The following is a 19,210-nucleotide window of genomic DNA, read 5'->3' on the forward strand; positions in this document are numbered from 1 at the left end:
TTATTTTTATTACAGGGCCAACAAGTAATAGTCCCTCAAGCATGAAGAATTGGGAAGGCACCTTTTCCCTTTTAAAAACTGGAGCCAAAACACATAGCTTCAAGATGTCAACTAAAAATAAAAAAGGGGGCCAACAGAAAATTGGAACCAATTGCAATCAACAAATGGCAACTCTCTGAAAAGCGAGCTTCATATATGTACCACAGTAAATTCTGTTGTAAACCGTGGTATAAAAAATATGTTAAATGACACAAACAAACAAACAAACACAAACATAAAATAAAATTAAAATAAAAGATGAAGGCATGGCACCTGGTTGCCTAGACAGTTCAACTTGTAAAACCTGGATATTTCTGTGAGCAGGACAGCCCTTCACATTTTCTCCAGCATACTTAGTACCTTTCAGTGGTTCCCTTCACAACAGTAGATTCTTAGTGCTAAGCTCCATTCTTGCCTCCTGCTTTATTCCTTTGCCCTGATCTACAGCTCATAATGGGCAGTACCAGGATAGCAAGTAACTAAACACACTCACCTGCCAAACAGATGGTCAGCGATAGGTTTGGGGTAGAACATGAGAGAATGGCAACAGTACGTTGAGAGAGGGAAGTTCAGAAAAATACTGATCTACTTGGATAGTTGATAATGGCAGGTAATCTACCTTTTGATGGAGAGACAGGACCATGTGGGGGAAGCTTGCAAATTGAAAAAGTACAAAGAAGATAAGCTGACTGGAAAGGTGCTGCCATAACAACTGGCTGGTTCCGTCGTCAAATTTGTCCTCTGACTCCGAACGCTCCATGGCGTACACCACAAGATCCACCAACTGGTCCTCCAACACAGGGCATCGCTGCTTGTGCTGCAAACAGAGATCAGATACAGTATTCCAAAAGGACTAAAACTACAATCTTAACTTTGCTCATTTCAGTAGAATTGCTTTTGACAGAAGTCTGGGAAGCATGAAATGAAGTCTGAACATAAAAGTTTGCAAGAAAAGCCAAGAAATTAAAACTGTCTCACGTTACAGGTCACAACTGTTCAATTTAGCCAGTTATCCAGGCAACATATTGTTCCCAAACATCAAAGTCCGTTTGTTATCCTTTATGTAGTACCATTCCAGGCTGGAAATGTGTTCTTGGAAAACAGACTTAGCAAAGAACTTTTCATTATTAATGGGCTTCAGGTTGCCAGTTCCTGATGCTTCAGCAGCTCAGGCACAATAGCAAACCGCAATTTGGCATATGGGAAAGGCATTCCGTCCTCCCCTCTCTTACTCTGCTTTATTATGATTAATTAAAAGTCATTATTCATAATTATAGTTTGAAACTCATTTGCAATCCGGGTTTGGAGAATAAGCACATACCATTTCTGATGACGAAGGAATGGCAAAACACAGTTTGCTGCCCTTCAGGAAGTAAATTAAATCTAACATGCAGGTGAAGGGAAAGCATGTGAGCCTGAGGCTCAGTCATGTAACTCCAAACCATGGCTCAGTATACATGAGACTTGATAGGTTATGTGGAAATACCAGCTCCCCACCTGGTGCTGCAGCTATACTGCTGAACACCTTCGTTGGTGTGCTTAGCTACTTGGAAACGTGCTGGCTCCTCCTAATTGCTTCCTAGTTTCTTCTTCTTCTTCTTCATGAGACCAGATTGGTGGGGCTGAGAGCCTCACCCATTGGGCTTCTGATCTCCTGGGCATTATTAGGGTGGGCAGCAGCCAGAGGTGCAGCCTCCGGTGCAGGCCACCTGCAGGAAACCGCCTTTGGTGGCTGCTTTCAGGGGTGGGACTGAGGGCTAGGGCCAACCTATTGTCTTGAGTACCCAGAATGATGGGGGGCAATATGCTAAATCATTGTAAACCGCTTAGAGAGCTTCCAGCTATAGAGCGGTATATAAATGTAAGTGCTATTGCTATTGCTACTGGAGTGCTGGAAGGAAGATTCCTGCTCACTTCATTGTTGCCTAGTACTTAGGCCTGGTACAGGTATGTGTCTTGGGCTGAACAGACGTGGGGTGGGGTGGGGGACAACTATGGTGCAGTGTTCCCTGTAACAGGGATTTCCAAATGTTGTTGACTACAACTCCCAGCATCACCAGCTGCAATGGCCTTTGGCTGGGGATTATGGGAGCTGTAGTCAACAACATCTGGAAATCCCTGTTGGGGAAACACTGCTCTGGGGGTACCGACAAACATACAGCGTTGGTAGACTTGCAAGCCCAGGGGAAGGGAACTCCGAAATGTAACTGCTGTTTCCCTTTCTGGCAGGCCTACCATCTCTTTGATCTTGAAGAGCAATGCCACCCACCCACCCACCCACCAAACCTCACTTTATTAGTCTGTAATGCCAGGTTGGTTCAAAATAAATCTGAGGTAGTCCATGACTTAATTATGGATGAAGGAGTTGACCTGGTATGTATCACAGAGACCTGGTCGGGAGAGGCTAGTGGGCCAGTTTGGTCCCAGCAACTCCCAGAGGGTTACTCCATGGTGGAGCAGGTGAGAGGATGTGGGTGGGGAGGTGGAGTGGCTGTGGTCTATAAGAATACCATCTCTCTTAGCAGGATCCCTGTCAGGGATTTCGCCTATATTGAATGTGTGTACCTACGTCTAGGGACCAGGGATAGACTGGGACTTTTGCTGGTGTACCGATCACCCCGCTGCCCAGTGGAGTCCTGAGCTGATGGACATGGTTGCTGAGTTGGCATTGGAGTGGCCCAGACTATTGGTGGTGGGGAACTTTATTTTGGGACCAGGTTATCGGGAGCAGCTCAAGAGTTCATAGCAGCTATGATGGCTGTGGGCCTATCCCAGTTGGTATCTGGACCAATACATGATGCTGGCCACACACTTGATTTGGTCGTTTGCTCTGATCAGGGTGGTGTTCCATTGGTGGGGACTCCTGTCAACTCCCCATTTTCATGGATGGATCACCGTCTGGTTAAGATAGAACTTACAGCCACAACACACCTCTGCAGGGGTGAAGGACTTATTAGAGTGGTCTGCCCGAGGAGGTTATATCCAATAGATTCCAAGAAGCCTTGGAAGGGTTCAGGGTTGGCTCTGCTAGTGATTATGTCGATGCTCCAGTGCAAACATGGACAAATGAACTCACTAAAGCAGTAGACACAATCACTCCCAAGCATCCTCTCCAACTTGCTTTAAGGACAGCCCCATGGTATTTGGATGAACGATGGGAGCTGAAGTTGCAAGGTAGATGGCTAGAGTGCAAGTGGAGGAAGACTCGGAGCGAGTCTGATCTGGCACAACACAGAGCACATTTGAAGATCTATGCTCTGGCAGTGCGGGTGGCAAAGAAGTTCCTGCTCGCTTTGCTTCCGCAAATTCACATCCAGGTGTTATAGAAGGTTGTGAGGGGACTAGTATGTACCCCCTCCCCCTTGAATTCAAACTTGGAACCATTGGTCACTCGCTGTGACATTTTAAATGACTTTGAGGGTAAAATATCTCATATTCGGGCCAAGATGGATCCCGCAGTTACTGCAGAGTCTATTGTGGAGGTGTCCAGAAATGCCTCTTATGGGACTAGATTGGATCATTTTCAGTTTGTGACTCCTGAGGAAGTGGACAGACTGTTCAGACTGCGCGTCTTACATCCTGTTCTCTTGACCCTTGCCCAACTTGGCTTATCTCATCTGGCAATCATATTATCAGAGAGGGTCTGGTAAATATTATAAATGCTTCTCTGAGGGAGGGCAAGATGCCTCCTTGTCTTAAGGAGGTTATTAGACCACTTTTGAAGAAAGCAGAATTGGATCCCTCAGAGTTAGCTAATTACAGACCTATTTCTAATCTTCCATGGTTGGGCAAGGTGACTGAGCAGGTGGTGGCCTCTCAGCTCCAGGCAGTTTTGGATGATGCAGATTATACAGACCCATTTCAAACTGGTTTCCATGTGGGCTATGGCGTTGAGACTGCCTTGGTCGGTCTAATGGATGATCTCCAACTGGCTATCTACAGAGGGAGTGTGACTCTGCTGATCCTTTTGAATCTCACTACGGCTTTTGATACCATCGACTATGGTATCCTTCTGGACCTTTCTGGAGAGGTCCGGTTTCAGTTGCCACCAGCTTGTATAGTTGAGATCCAGGACTTCACCATACAAACTTTCTCTGTGGCTGCCCCAGGGCTTTGGAATATGCTCCCTGCTGAAAGAACAGCATGTCCTTCTCTGTTTGTTTTCAGGAAAACCCTCAAGACTCTCCTGTCCTCTCAGGCTTTTAATTACAATTAATTTTAACAATCTGTTTTAATCACTGTTTTATGCTATTGTTTTTATTGTGTCTCATGTATTTTAATCTGTGTTGACTTTTAAATATTGTTTTTAAATTTTGTACACCGCCTAGAGATGTACATATCAGGCGGTATAAAAACATAATAGATAAACAGATCATCTATTCTGCCTACATAATATACACAATTCCTCTGTACTGAAACTTTGAAACATTCCACATCGCTACAGCTTGAAACTAACTTTTTAGAGCAAGTAGTAGAAAGCTATGCGGATTTGTGTACACTCCAGGCATTTTTTATAAATCTTTTAAAAATAAAGTTTCAGATTTTTCTATGGTATACCTGTAACATAACACAGTCTTAATGAAAAGAAAAAATATTAATTTAAAAGACAATACAGAAAAGGAACGGAGCTGCTCAGAATCTAATCATGAAAATGCCGTGTCCCTTTCTAGAGGCAAAAATGGGAATTCTGTGGGGCTGTTTTGGATTTTTTTTAAAAAGAGGAATTTGCCATGAAACCCAAATATGATTTACTTAGTACATGTTAGTGTTCCTCTTAACCAATGGCTTCTTTGATTAGTAGGCAGACTAAAAAGCCCCTTTGAATTAAAAAGGAAAAAAAGAAAAAGAGGCAGGGGAAAAGATTGCTGAAGGAGAAACATCTTTTAACCTTAACCAATGCGGAGAGCTTTTTGCCATGAAAAAGGGATTATGTTTTTAAATTAACAATATAATGCAAGGATGGCAAAATTCTGGACAAACTGAGAACAGCACTCTCTCTCTCACATGCTCTTTGCCAGCTAAAAACTGCCAAAAGCTACAATCTAGCTGTGCTTTCTTGAAGCATGCTTAAAACAGAAGACTTCTAACCAAAAGGAAAGCATTAGTTGCTTTTGTCCCTCTCTTTCAAAAAACACAATGCCATTATCACAGATCAACCACGTTACAGATTTACAAAAAGCAATATTAACACCACCAGTTGAGAATACTTTGGGGGTTTTTTCCAAACGCAACTAATTATGAAGCAGAGCAGAATGCAACAGACAACACTACAAACTATTTCATGATCCAGCATGCAAAACTACTGTGTACAGGGCTTGAAATTCACTATAATTTGATAGGCAGAGGGAAATCTCCAAGGCCCCAGACAATGCAAGGCTACATCTGTTTTGAATCAATTTTTGTTTTGTTTCTTAAAGGAAATAAGCACAAGTTATTATCAAAGAGCCAGGATTTCCAATGGAAAGAAAATCATAAATGGCTTCAATTTTTAAAAACAGCTTAGGAGAAAATATAGAAGCCAAGTCTTGGCTTCCATAAGACTGTAACTTGATCAGATGTGGGACAAGATGTACAGCCAGGAATTAGCTCGATTGCCCCAGCTAAATTCTATAGGGCAAAAGGGGTCAAACATTGATTAGTTTGGATGGATAATACCTGCTTCCTCCAAACACAAACACTAGGGCAGGTTTGGTCATAGTCTAGGAGACATGTTATGCACCCCTATTCCACAATGGGATCTTCCTTGGTTGAGGCAGATTGTCCAATATTAGGGCTAGAAACACGTTTTTCTCTCAATGCAATCGTATTACTAAGCATAGCAATTTCCATAATGCAATGCTTCCATCTGGGAAGAGGAAAGGGCTGCACTTGTGGGTCTCATTGCTTGTTAGTTCTGCCACTGGATGGTCCAGTATCAAGTGTATGGAGCCTTCTAGGATATGTAACGTCCCTTGCCAACTGGGGCCCTTTTCCTGACTGACAATGATGGGCATTTTGCTAGACTAGACTAAAAAGGATTACATTATAAACTTCCAATACAAAACAAAAGGGGTTGTGTGGATCAAATCAAAGGTCCATCTAGTTCAGTATCCTACTTTCCACAGTGGCCAACCAGATGATTCCGGGAAGCCCACAACTTAGGCCTGAAGACAGCAGCCCTCTCCCACTGTTGCTCCCCAGGAATTGGTGTTCTGGAACATCCTGCCTCCAAGGCCAATGATCCTATATAGGTTTGGTTCTTATGACCATGTTAATCCTGATCAAATGGGGTTGACTGAGCTTAGTGCAATTGTGTGAATCTATGCCTGGCAGGAATTCCAGCTATGTTCCACGGAGTTCAACAGGATATTTAACCTAGGATCTGGGCTAGTCATCTGCCATGGCAGCATAACCAGGATTCACTGATCGAGAGAACCGGTATATAGTCTTCACCACTAATAGATCCATCCTCTATGAATGTGTCTTCTATCCTTTTAATGACATATAAGTTAGTGGTTACCACTACATACTGTGACTATGAATTGCTATTTATCATGGCCCTAAGATTTCTTTTCTGTGGTCATCAGGAAAAAAGGAATGGTATTTTAATTTATTTCTGAAAGAGATTGCAACAAGTTACCACCAATTCAGATCTATCAATATACATGTGAAGTAAGGATTTTTTTTGCCTCAAAATGTATCACAGTTTAAAAACTTACATTCAAGGAAGCCTCATATACCATGATGTTGCCCATTCACCAAGGCTGGAGAGATCCTTCTGGAGTTGTTCATAACTCACTTAGGATTTCACCATCATGAACATCCTGGTGTCTTCTGCAAACCTAGCTACTTCACTACTCATTCTAATTCCAGATAATTTATGAAAAAATTAAATAGCACCACTCCCAATATACTGAGCCTTCCTTCCTTCCTTCCACTGTGAGGACTGCCTGTTTACTCCTATTATATGTTTCCTATTATCACCACGTCACCTCTATTTGAGTCAGTTCTCTAGGTTCTGAAAAGAAAATGGTTCAGACATGTTGCACAGAGCTCGTTCAACTTTTCAGCAATCTCTTTTGGCACTCCCATCTCGTTTTAACAGCCCAGTTGCCTCACTGGCCAGTTTCTCCTCCCGATGTATTTAAATAACATTTTACTGTTTCATCTTAATGTTTTTAGCAACACACTTCCCAAATTCTTTTTTAGTTTGCTTTTCCTTTTTGTCAAATTGCATTTCAACTTCCTTTTAATGTATCCCTCCTCTTTTAAAATTAAATGTGACTTATATTACTACCACAGCAATTCTATGGAGAAGTTTGTTCCTCGAAAGTTTTCAAGTTTATTTTTTCATTTGACTTATTTGTATACTGCCCAAAACTTGAGTCTCTGGGCGGTTTACAATAAAATACAAACAAAAACAAAATTTAAAAGGTTAAACTCATTACAGTAAGTTTACTGGACTCTATGACCTCTTTGACATACAGAAGACCACCACCTAAAGTATATCCTTCTTTCTATAGTGTTTCACAACAATTTTTCCAATTTGCCCATTATCTATGTCTTTATTGAGGCTAAGACTTCTAGCATTAGCATATCAACACCTATGTCTTGTGTCCTTCTCCAACTGTCTTTGGCATGCAAATTTTCGACTAAGTTTCTCTGGTTTCTTCAAAGAGCTATCACGCCCTTCTGCACACTCACTGCCAAATTCTACTTTATCTCAAGGTGAATAACCTGGAGAATTTACACCTTCATCCCTTAGGGATTATTTCTCCCAAACAAGATATCCCCCAACTCCTTGGCCTTCCCCTAGAAGGCAGTTTAAAAGTTGCCATCTTTTTGATATTAAGTGCCAGCACTCTGATTACATTTTGGTTCAAGTGCAGCCTGTTTCTTTTGTTACATGCTTGGATTATTATTGTTTTTAATTTAACATATTTGTGTACCACCCACTACCAAAGTCTCTAGGTGGCTAACAACAATAAAACAATATTTTATTTATTTAATATATTTAAATATGTCCCAAATGTTCCCATGCCTAAAAAAATCTCTGCTGGCTCTTAATTGAATTCAGATAATACTGTGTACTAGGTTTTATTGTGTTTTTAAATTCTGGAAGCTGCCTTATGTAGATTTTATCTTATAAAATATTTACATGCAGGCATCTAAGGAAGTGTAGGTGTTCATGTGCAAGAATGCAAATACTTGAAGCATTGTTTCCAGTGCTCATTAAATGAGGGTACATTGCTTTCAATATTTACGCACTTGCAGTTTTGTGCAAGACTGCCAATGCTTAGATGCCTACAGCAGCACAGGCTGATCCAAAATGCCCATAACGCTGTGTAACATGTGGCTTGCTGTCTTTAAAAAAAATGGCAACCCATCAAAATACCTCCACATATACTTACAAGAGTATCAGAAGGGACTAACATAATATTAAAGCAGTTTGTATTGTCTTATAGCCCATTCTCCATCTACTGTCAAGAGAGATGCAAGAACAGCTTCCTTAATGATATGCTCCTTTAGCTGTTCTGGAGGGAATGGTGGTAGGAAGGGGTTACCAAGAGGTGTTGCACTATGATGATAAAAATGTCTTAGTGAGTTCTCATGATGGGAAGGTATCACAGTATGTACACATTACAGCATCAGTGCTGCAAGAATGATCATGATCACATAAGCAGCTACCATACTGCTGTACACTGCCCCGAGACTCAGGTTTTAGGTGGTATATAAATATGTTTAAAATAAATAAATACTACTGATCAATCAATTTATCAACTCTTAAGTTCCTCAGGTAGGAAACAAATGGAACAGCTGAATAAATGAAAATTATATTTCACTGGCAAGTTTTCATTTCCCTCAACTGCCTCTGTAGCAAGTGGTAGCATTTCTGAAACAATAAAATATAAAACATTTAACCGAATCAAAATGTTTTGCCAAATTAAGTTCTGTGCAAAACACAAGAGTTAAGTAGACTTTAATGCTGAAGGGAGAAAGCTGCAGACAAGTGTTAGGCAGAACAGAATGTTCTAGTAGCAGCTCTCTGGAGCATATGCTTTCAGATTCACACACCTCCACCCCAATGTTACAGTACAAACCTTATGGAAAATACAAATGAAACACATCTTTGACCTAAAGTCCGAAGAGACTCTCAGCTGATCTGAAATACATATTTCATCTAGAAACATAACACGGCAGACACACTAAATAAAGCCATTTAATTCTATACAACTACCATTTGTAAGGGCAGCAATATTTTTAATGGGAACAAAAACTGAGGCCTCAGATGTATGTGAGAAATATGGGGCTCCACGAATGGATGCGATTCACATATTTTGGAACTGCTAAAAAATCATTCCATTTTGGCAGTGAATTTTAAAACATATCAAGATGACGACATGAACTTTTTGGTCTTTTAGGTGTGCTATTGGAATTTTTTTTTTAGCCTACTTTCCTTAAGGAAAGTAAACCCATGAGATTACCCAGCTGAGTATGTGCTTATCAACTTTGCAAGGGACCAATTTGAACCAAATTTGGTACAGCTGTAGGGACACCTCAATGGCGTAGTTTATGATAATGTCATCCAGCCCAGTTCAAGATGGCAGAAACATGAACATTTGTGGCACAAGTGGGCTATCTTGTGAAGATGGTAATGATCAATTAAGATTATAATGAAAGGAAAGGAGGCAGATTAGTTCTTACCAGAACTTCTTCTTGTAATCTGGGGTAGTTTAAAGCAGCTCATTTATCTATTAACAGCTGGAGGACTAGCCATAAACCAACTGGAAAAGGCTCCAGATTCCACTGGATTATATTTATATGTCTTTTGACAATAAGAGACAGTGCCTACATGGTCAGTTAGCCAACAAAATTAAAGGAAGAGAAGGATGTCAGACAGATGGTTGGTTGGCTTATTAAGAAATGGAATCTGTTCATCATCTAGTGGAACAATAAAGTTCAGGACTCAGTTTAGGCATTCTTATTGCTGGGAATAATTTAAATACAATTTATCTGTTTTGTTATTTTGGGTGTTAGTAAATTATATTTATTATTGGATCAAAATGGACTGAATTATAGATGAAAGAAACATATGTTTGATAATAATCAGGACAATTGTTTACTAGTTTAATGAGCATGCCAAGGAATTGTTGTGAATCAAACTGTAATTAGAAATGTTGATTTTTATCTTATATTTGCTTTTCTAAAAACAAATATTTGAATCTTGAAATACGTGAGACTCAACAGTCATAAAATGATTAAGTACTCAGTTTTTGTTGATTTTGGCATGGCAACAAAAAGCTGTTTTAATGAGTTTTGGCATCAATTGCTCAAGTTTGGCAGAAACTATACAGTACTTGTGCTTTTTCATCCTAAATTTTAAGCAAGACAGAGTCCTTTTTGAAGATTATGCAATCAATATGCCTGCCTACCTTATTTATTATTCCTCTGTGTAAACCACCCTGAGCCATTTTTGGAAGGGTGGTATCGAAAATCAATCAATCAATCAATCAATCAAGGAATATTGTGAAGTATGATGCAATATATATTATTTGACCCAACACAAATTTCTTCAGGAGTGGCAGAAGCTGAATCCTACACAGATAGTCCTGAGTTGTATACTAATACCCATACTCCCAAATACTCCATTTCAAAACCATAGTGAGGATTTTTATCAGTAACCATGTTCAAAATGAGGGTTTATAGATTTGCAGAAAAGTTACACAAGGTGCATATGCAATAGAGCACATTCCACTTATGGAATCCAATCCTGCCTAACCACAGAAGAAAACAGCTTTTGACTGAAGGAGAAATTATATTTGGGGCAGAGGGATAATCTGGGCTATTCCATGCAGTCATTCCAACCCGTACTTGTATGCTCCCAGTTCAGTTCCTACTGGAACTTCAGATCTAGAAAATGTCTTCTTTCATGTGTTTTTAATCTTGGCACACTAATAACTTCAAGGCATATACTTCTTGTGTAAAATGAAGACCATGGATGTTTTGAACAATGGTTCTCTTCAGTTGCCCATCATCAACTAAGGGCAATGAAATCCCTAGTCCATCGTCTTCCCCCAACTGAAACCTAGATATTCAGCTGTAATAGGGTGGGGCAGAGGTACAAAAAAGGGACTGCATGTCACTTTAGAATTAGTGCAAGCTAAGAATGTGACAGATCAGCTGAAATCTTTTAATTCTAAATAGTCTGAAACACACTGGTAGAACAGCCCAAATTCATTCTGCATGAGATGATTTAAAAGAAGGTGGCAAAGATGTGGGTTTTCTGGAAAATTTTGAATTGGAAACTTTTCCAGAAATTTTCCAATATAATTTTTTCCTCGTTTGCATAAGATTTGCATTATGGTCTTTTCCTTAGCAATTTTTATCATTCAATTTTTCCTGATGCCCTAAATAGGCTGTGATCTGATTGGGCATGATGTTTGACTTAAAAAAAAAAAACTTTAAAAAACCCCAACACCCACCATATTAACATCCCAAACGTTGCAGCCAAGCAGTTGAAATGAAATATTCAACTACAAGTTGGGGCAGGGGGACTATGAATGCATGCATGTACTGAAGTATCCAGACCCTCTCTTACAGAAGGGGGGGTTGGCTTTGAAGGAATTGGGTGGGATGTACCTGCCCATTCCCGAGCCAGGGTGTCTCCCCCCCAGTAGGGTGCTGGGTAGGATTTCAGAGTTCTGACCTGCTTCTATTGGCCCGCACTGTTCTTTAAGGGTGATTAATCACCTGGTGTTCCAGTCTGCCATGCTGTGTGTAATAGTTAACAAAGTTGTGGCCCTTTTCCTCTATACTGAGTCTATGTTTTCTTGAGCTGGGGTCTGGGGATAATGTTTTATTTTTGTTTAAAATGTTTTAAATTGTTAGCTGTTTTATTGTTTTAATTTGTTTTAGCTTTTTACTGTTTTATAAGTTGTTTTAATTGTGAACCGCCCTGAGCCATTTCGGAAGGGCGGTATATAAATCAAATAAATAAATAAATAAATAAATAAATAAATAAATGTAGCAGTGCGAGCTCCAGAATACTGCTGCACTGATAACTTCAGCAGGAGAAAGAGCGCTTTCCGCTTATCTCGCCTTCCCTCTGAAGCCCACCATGCATTACCAAAATATGTCCCCAAAGGCACCACGACCCTTTGGGGTCATATTTTGGTAATGCACAGTGAGCTTCTGACAAAAGGGAAAATTCGCGAAAATGGCCCCTTCCCTCTCCCAAGTGACAGTGCAACGGTAATCTGGTGGCCTTTAAACCAGCTTTTAAAAGTTGGTAGTGACTGGAAAGATGTCAGAAAAATGATGAAGCTGATTTTATTTATATATCTACAAACCATGACTGCCTTGGCAGCTGGTGAGAAGTGGAGGCAGTGTGGTCAAAGGATGGACCATCCTGAACCCTTGTGAATGATCCGAGATGAAAGGCTGTCCCCTCAAATTGCTATGAAATTTCACAAGTCTCCACAAATTTCTTAAACTTTCATGATCTGAATACATTTTAAAGCAACTTGCAAACTGTTTAAGAGAAAGTATAAGAACACTATTTTAAAATAATTATTATTTCAAAAAGAGTTCATCAAGAAGTCAACAGTCAATCTAGACAGAGGAGGGGTTATGAAGGAGCCAGCGATCCGTTCAGATCAGGTGGGGGCAGGTGAGGGGTCAGCCACTGTGAGCTGACTAAAAATATTGGTATAGGAGAAATGTCTCAGAGGAGTTTCCTAGAGATATGTGAAGGGATTTTGGAGATACAAAAGGAGGCGAAGAAGAGCAGAAGGAGATATACCAGTGTGGGAAAGAAGGCACAAATGAGACCATGAAGGGAAACAAAATGTTTCTCCTGACAACACACTCCAGTGCAAAATACAGTCTCCCTTTCTTAATGAAATACACCTATCTATCCACGCCATTTGTTCAGAACAAAATCAAGAAATGCATACCACATGGATAGGGTGTGCTTCACACATGTAGGTCTCTAAGTAAATATGAAATCAAACATACAAACATCAAATTGGAGTGGAGTTGGCACAACACTGGGATGGGTAGCTACAACTTTGTTGCACAGGACTTGTATTATTAAAGCCTGTTTCTACTTAATGGGTTATAAGCCACATATGTGGTGTCAGATTAATGAATTGTTTGATGGAGCTAGGACTAGTTCATGTTGAGGTGCAAAGCGTAAATCACTGAAAGCATTAGAAGACACACATTTCTTGACAGATTAATCTACATTCAAACCAACCGTAAAATTTGGTATCATTCGCAGCATCAGCCTTGAACTCTCACCGAGCACAGACAACCCTTTCATGCTTTTTCACTGACAAATGAACAAAAAAATCCACGGACTGTTGTTATTATGGCAGCACACCTACAATTCATAGTTTGTCAGCATTTCCATTAAAAACCATGAATTTCAAAGTTTTGTTACTTGGCCATAAAAGTTTGCTCTGGGTTGAAACTGTAACGAGAGAGAAAACTATGTCGGCAGGGGAAACGTTTGACTAATCTTGCTCTTTCACCATGTATGTAGATGAGTTTTAGAAGACATTATTACAATGTCATTACTGAACCTAATTTCATGAAGCTTTTCAAAAATTTCCCCCAAAATTTATTTTGCCTATAAACATTTAATATACTAGAAAGTTTACACTAGAGGTGAAGGTATAGGAGAGGAGAGCTGGTCTTGTGGGAGAAAGCAGGACTTGTCGCCTTAGCTAAGCAGGGTCCACCCTGGTTGCATATGAATGGGAGACTAGAAGTATGAGCACTGTACGATATTCCCCTCAGGGGATGGAGCCGCTCTGGGAAGAGCAGAATGTTTCAAGTTCCCTCCCTGGCTTCTCCAAGTTAAGGCCGAGAGAGATTCCTGCCTGCAGCCTTGAGAAGCCACTGTCAGTCTGTGAAGACAATACTGAGCTAGATAGACCAATGGTCTGACCCAGTATATGGCAGCTTCCTATGTTTCTAAGGTGGCGGCCGATGTCTCTCAGCCCGAACTTGGAGAAGCCAGGGAGGGAACTTGAAACATTCTGCTCTTCCCAGAGCGGCTCCATCCCCTGAGGGGAATATCTTACAGTTTTAGGGCTCAATCCTTCCCCACTCTTTTCAACGGAGGAAGTTACATGGGATATGGAACATTCAGACCAACTTCCCATTTCCTATAAAGGCCTAGTGTGGATCTTGAAGAACACCTGGTGGGATGGGGACAGACCTCTGGCATGCCCTATGGGGAACTCACTATGCGCAGGGAACAATCAGGCCCTTACTATTTAATGGGCTTTTAATTTTTATCTTATTATTTCAGTCACCGGTTAAAAACGGGAAATTATTAATCGTATTTAACAGATGGAAAAGGGAAGCTGCACGACAGTGACATAGCCACCAAAGCAAGTTCATGGCTTCACGTAGATTTGAATCTACATCTTCCAGGTCTAAGATTCAATATACACTTCATACATAAAGCTTGCTAGCAATATTTATATTAGTTTTTGAAGCATTAACTATCATACAGGAGAACTGTGCATTTACAGACACTTACTGTAAAGACACACAGTGAATACATGCTTGGAACCTATGATTAGCTTATGACTCCCTGCCTCAAATCCATTGTGTATTCCCAAATAAAAGGAGATACACATCTCCTCATTTCAATTGAAGGCATTCAGCACTAAAAATATCACTGCGCATATTAGCAAAGCATAAATCAGCCCACTGTCCAGCACTCTATTCACTCCACTCTTGTTTTCATCATGCTCAATGGACACATTTGCTGCAATGCAAAATGTTGCATCTTACATGGAAACTTTGGTGTGCATAAAGCTCCCCCTCTATTTTAAAAGTCCACCATGGTTACAAGGGGAGCTTTATGTACCCAATGGATTTAATATGCAGAACAGCCCTCTTTCACAGAAGTGATTAAGAAAACCCTTACCAACAGGGAGGCTTGATCAGGCTGGAAAGTTGATACTCACCAGATCAGGTTGGTTACACAGCCATGATCCAGTACTGTACATGTAAACAGGGCTTCCCGGTTGCCAACAATGGCTGGGGAAGAGCCATTTGTGTTCCCATAGGAAGCAAAAGTAGCCTCATTTCACACTTGAGGTTCTGCATTGTGGTTGATGTATTTTAAGCCATGGACATAAGACATGCCCAAACACTTGGGCACTGCCAGTGGTATGGGTTATTTAACAACTTAGCAGTAAAAAATGGGGAGATAATGAAAGCATATACTTCTTTACAATTAGAAAATTAGATGTAAACAGTGCCCCATTAGGCATTAATTCTTCATTTGACATTCTGCAACTTCACTATATTGAATGGTTGTATAATTTTTACGTTTATATTGTTAAGTGGAGTACTGCCTTACCATATGTAAAGTGAGCATGTGTGAGGATCTAAAAAGATCATGGAAGCAAGTTTTGTTTTTGTTTTTTAAACACACCATCAATGTTTTAGCATCAAGCAAATATGGTCAAGTACAAACCCCTGTAATTAGAGTTTTTATAAAATGAAAACACTGACACAACCTTCACTATAGTATTGCAAACACCAACGCTATTGTACTTTGCTTAAATATCATATGAGACAAACTTGTTGAATCAAAAAAGGACTAAAAAGGGCCAATATTATATAAGCAGACAAAATGACAGTAAATAAGTTATAAATTTATGTAAACAGTCTTTCAAAACCATATTCATATTCTCCGCACCAAAGCTTCATTCAGCCCATTTAGAGATACTTAGAAGCGAATTTATGATAGAGGCTGAGAAAGACCTTTCCCTAGTCAAGATGGATTTTTACTTCTAGATTTTAAGCATACTGAGATTCTTCTTTCAGATTTTTATACAAATAGATTAAGATAAAATAAGGGGGGGGGATTTTACAGAGGCAGGGGGGCATCTATGGCAGATTCGAGAAGTAATTGGTGGCTAAAGCCAATTATTGAACTGGCTGATAATGTTGGTTTTAAACTACATTTTCATAACCTCGAATGTTAATAGGAAGTTAACGTTGTCTTAGCATTTGATGGACCCATCAATTTCAAGCCCTGGCCAGACGTGTATTCTCGAACTGGAATCAGCGGCTACAAAGCAGCCAGCGTATCGTTAGTCACAATACAACAGTAAGGTTGTGAACATACCTGAGCAATGTTCAAGGTCTAGAGCATTGGAGGATGGGCAGGACAAGACAGGACAGAACAAAAATAAAGGAAGAAAAAAAGAAAAGACAAAACAGTGACTATGAGGCCAGCCTCAAGTTAAGCCAAGTCAGACCAGGCCCTCCCACATGGCAAGGCAAAAATAAAAATAAAAATAAATCACTTAACATTAAATCATTCATTACCACTGAAGGCAATGAAAACACGCAAATTCATTCAACAGACAAGTTCTAGTGATCTAAACAGTGCATCCACCACTACCACCCCCCAAAAGGAAAAAAAAAGTGTGTCTGCTGCAGGTCAACATCTGTCCAGGGTATATTTGAGGCTGGCCTTATAGGGGGGGAAAGCAATGCCAAAAAAAATATTTTTTCTTTAAAAAAAATTTCTACCTTTCAATTTAGACATCTTTAAAGCAATAGATAATAATAGTGCCCAATCAACCTAAAGCAATAATATTGAAGAGGAAAAAAATCATGATCTGATCCTCAACTGTTTTGCTTAGTTAGCTACAGCAAAGAAAAAGAGAAAAGAAAAGTGCAGGGTCTATGCAAAACAAAATGCATTATAGCACAATACAGTACCTGCTTGTTTAGACCTAGCATATTGCAGACCATATCTCTGGAATACGGTTGCTCCAGCACATAGCGCAACAAAGCAGTCTGAGGCTCAAAGAGATCCTTGAAAACAAAAATTGCAGACAAATACCAACATATTGGCAACACTATTTCTAATTTAAGATAAAAAGTGAAATCAGATTCTTCATTGCCCATTACAGCATTCATTCTGCCAGATATTAAGATTGCTCTCTTCCCTCCGGTGTTCATACTGCATGACTCTTGCTTCAGGTTTAAATCTCTCAAAACAACAGGAGTTAAGAGATATAACATTAGTCTCAATGCAAGTCTGACAATCACCATGATTACTCTGTGCATAAAAACCAAATCATTACCTACCATTCAAGAGTAAGGAATGAATGTCAACACTTCATATCTGTAGGTCTGAAACCTTTCATACCAGAATTAACTTTTCGGCCATATTCCTTATTGCTCTTGGATTCATTTTGCTTTGTTCCAAGTTATTTTATTGTTGCAAAGTTGAACTGGCATATACTAAGAATAGCTACACCACCTTTTGTCATGGAAACAATATGGAAAAGGCCTGTTTAATGTTCGGTGGCAGACATGTACATAGGGGCACAGCGAATGAGGAAGACATAAGAAGTAAAATGTCTGAAGTGTTGATATGTAACAGCTACAGCTTCTCTTGCTGTATAGTTTCAATGCAAGCTACTACAAAGCCAGAGGAGGCACTATAGCTTCCTCTGGATCGGTTGGGCTAGCTAGGAGTTTCTATTCTTCTTGTTCGTTTGTTCAGGTTCCTTTGTGTAGGAGTCAGCAAGCTCAGTACTGACCCTTGAGTGCCTTTGTCTCCCAGATAAAGTTATCTTAGAAACCTTTCACTGGTGTTTGCTCTGTAATCCACACAGACAGAACACACTCTGCAACATGAAGACACTTCTTTGTACCTTTTGTTGTATTATATGGTGTATAAATAGTTCAGCTCTTTTTAGCTATAGATGCCCACTTACTATTTTCTCAAAAACCCTCAAAGTATTTTCCATATGGATCCACAACACTTTTGGGTAAAACAGAAGGCAGAAATAACTGCTACTTCTACAATATTCTGGGGTTATATAGAGAATTGCCACATTCAAGAGCCTTTTCCCCAGTGCAGTATTAGCTGCTCTCTCCAGAAGTGTGAATTTGTTTCTGACAGGATTCTCCTGTGGCATCACACAAGCATTAACTAACACCTTCACAAGCCATCCATCACATTCTCACTTCAGGAAGAACGTATCACTAAAAGTGCTCATGCTTCCTGAAAATAGGCTTCTGGGAGGATCTGAAGGTAGTGGGAAACAGCACACAGAGTAGGTGGCCATAAAAAACAAGAAATAATCCTGGACTTTGCTGTATATTCGTCCGCACACCCAATTCAGTGGAAGCAAAGGGGGTTCACAAATGTTGGTTGGTCTTGATAGGTCAGTATCTTAACCAGCATGCGTCAAATATTTCAATATTTTTTTCTTCATGTTTCTAATTTAGAAATAAGGCTTTCTCAAGTGTCACAAGCACATATACCTTATCATATGGCAAAAGGCCTCTCAATGGAAAACGAAGAGTTGTAGGATCCAGTTTCCAGGAATTGCAAATAGCACCAGAGTTATTGACTACAGGAAGAAGACTACATCGCCCTACATGCAATGGATACCAAAGAGAGAGAAGTGATTCATAAAGTAGATCATTCCCCATATCTTTAAAGCATAAAAGCCCTGCGATAGGGATAGACCTCTTTTCATGCATACATAATCTCCATATAAATACTAGTGAACAGCTCACATTCTGCAGATACTACTGACTGCAAGTGGAGCCTATCCCCTCCTTCAGTCCAAACTCAACACAAACATGGGAAGGCTTGTCTTGTTCAGTGCTGCAGAGCTGCCCTTTATTACTCAGAAGTGGGTGCCCAGACAATGGTGCGAGCTATTTTCCCTCCCCACAACAGCCTCTGCACCCCCTGGAAAGCCATTCCTGTGGTCAAGGAACCCCTTGGCAAAAGTGTGGAAAATGGCCCAGGGGGCTACTGGGGGCAGTGTAAGTGTCCAGAAACAGGCTGGCGGCACCTCTGCCCCTTCCCCAGAAGGTGCCTCCCCTACCTGTTCTCCCTGCCACATACCATGACATTGCCAAGGATTCCCCTACCCTCAGGCATGCCTGTCAGGGTGTGTAAGAGGTTGCTGCAGGAAGGAGGGGACCAAGAAGACTGCTTCTGCCACTGTGCAGGCACGGTTCATTGCACAAGCCACCCAACATAAATCGCATGGCCTGCTGTGACTGTTAGATGAAAAGGATGTCAAGTTTTTCAGATATTTCTAATCATCAGAGTGCCTTGAGCCACACAAACAATAAGTTTCAGCTTTCTAGCAACTGTGAAAGAATTACAGACAATTCT

General features: G+C 40.3%; 1 protein-coding gene across 3 annotated transcripts in view; it reads right to left on the bottom strand.

Annotated features, from left to right (window-relative positions):
- The window catches only part of MED23 (mediator complex subunit 23), a 64,170-nt gene that overhangs the window by 30,195 nt on the left and 14,765 nt on the right, over positions 1–19,210 (bottom strand). For 2 of the 3 annotated variants that reach the window (XM_053287197.1, XM_053287217.1), the window contains exons 9-12: positions 18,340–18,452; positions 16,780–16,875; positions 16,178–16,195; positions 659–856 (exon numbers count right to left, since the gene is read on the bottom strand). In XM_053287197.1, coding sequence (XP_053143172.1) covers positions 659–856; positions 16,178–16,195; positions 16,780–16,875; positions 18,340–18,452 — 425 coding nt within the window. The remainder of the gene's footprint in view (positions 1–658; positions 857–16,177; positions 16,196–16,779; positions 16,876–18,339; positions 18,453–19,210) is intronic. The other variant, XM_053287207.1, reaches the window with a different exon arrangement.

The sequence above is a fragment of the Hemicordylus capensis genome, chromosome 1, assembly GCF_027244095.1.
Source record: "Hemicordylus capensis ecotype Gifberg chromosome 1, rHemCap1.1.pri, whole genome shotgun sequence".
In the NCBI taxonomy this organism is placed as follows: Eukaryota; Metazoa; Chordata; class Lepidosauria; order Squamata; family Cordylidae; genus Hemicordylus; species Hemicordylus capensis.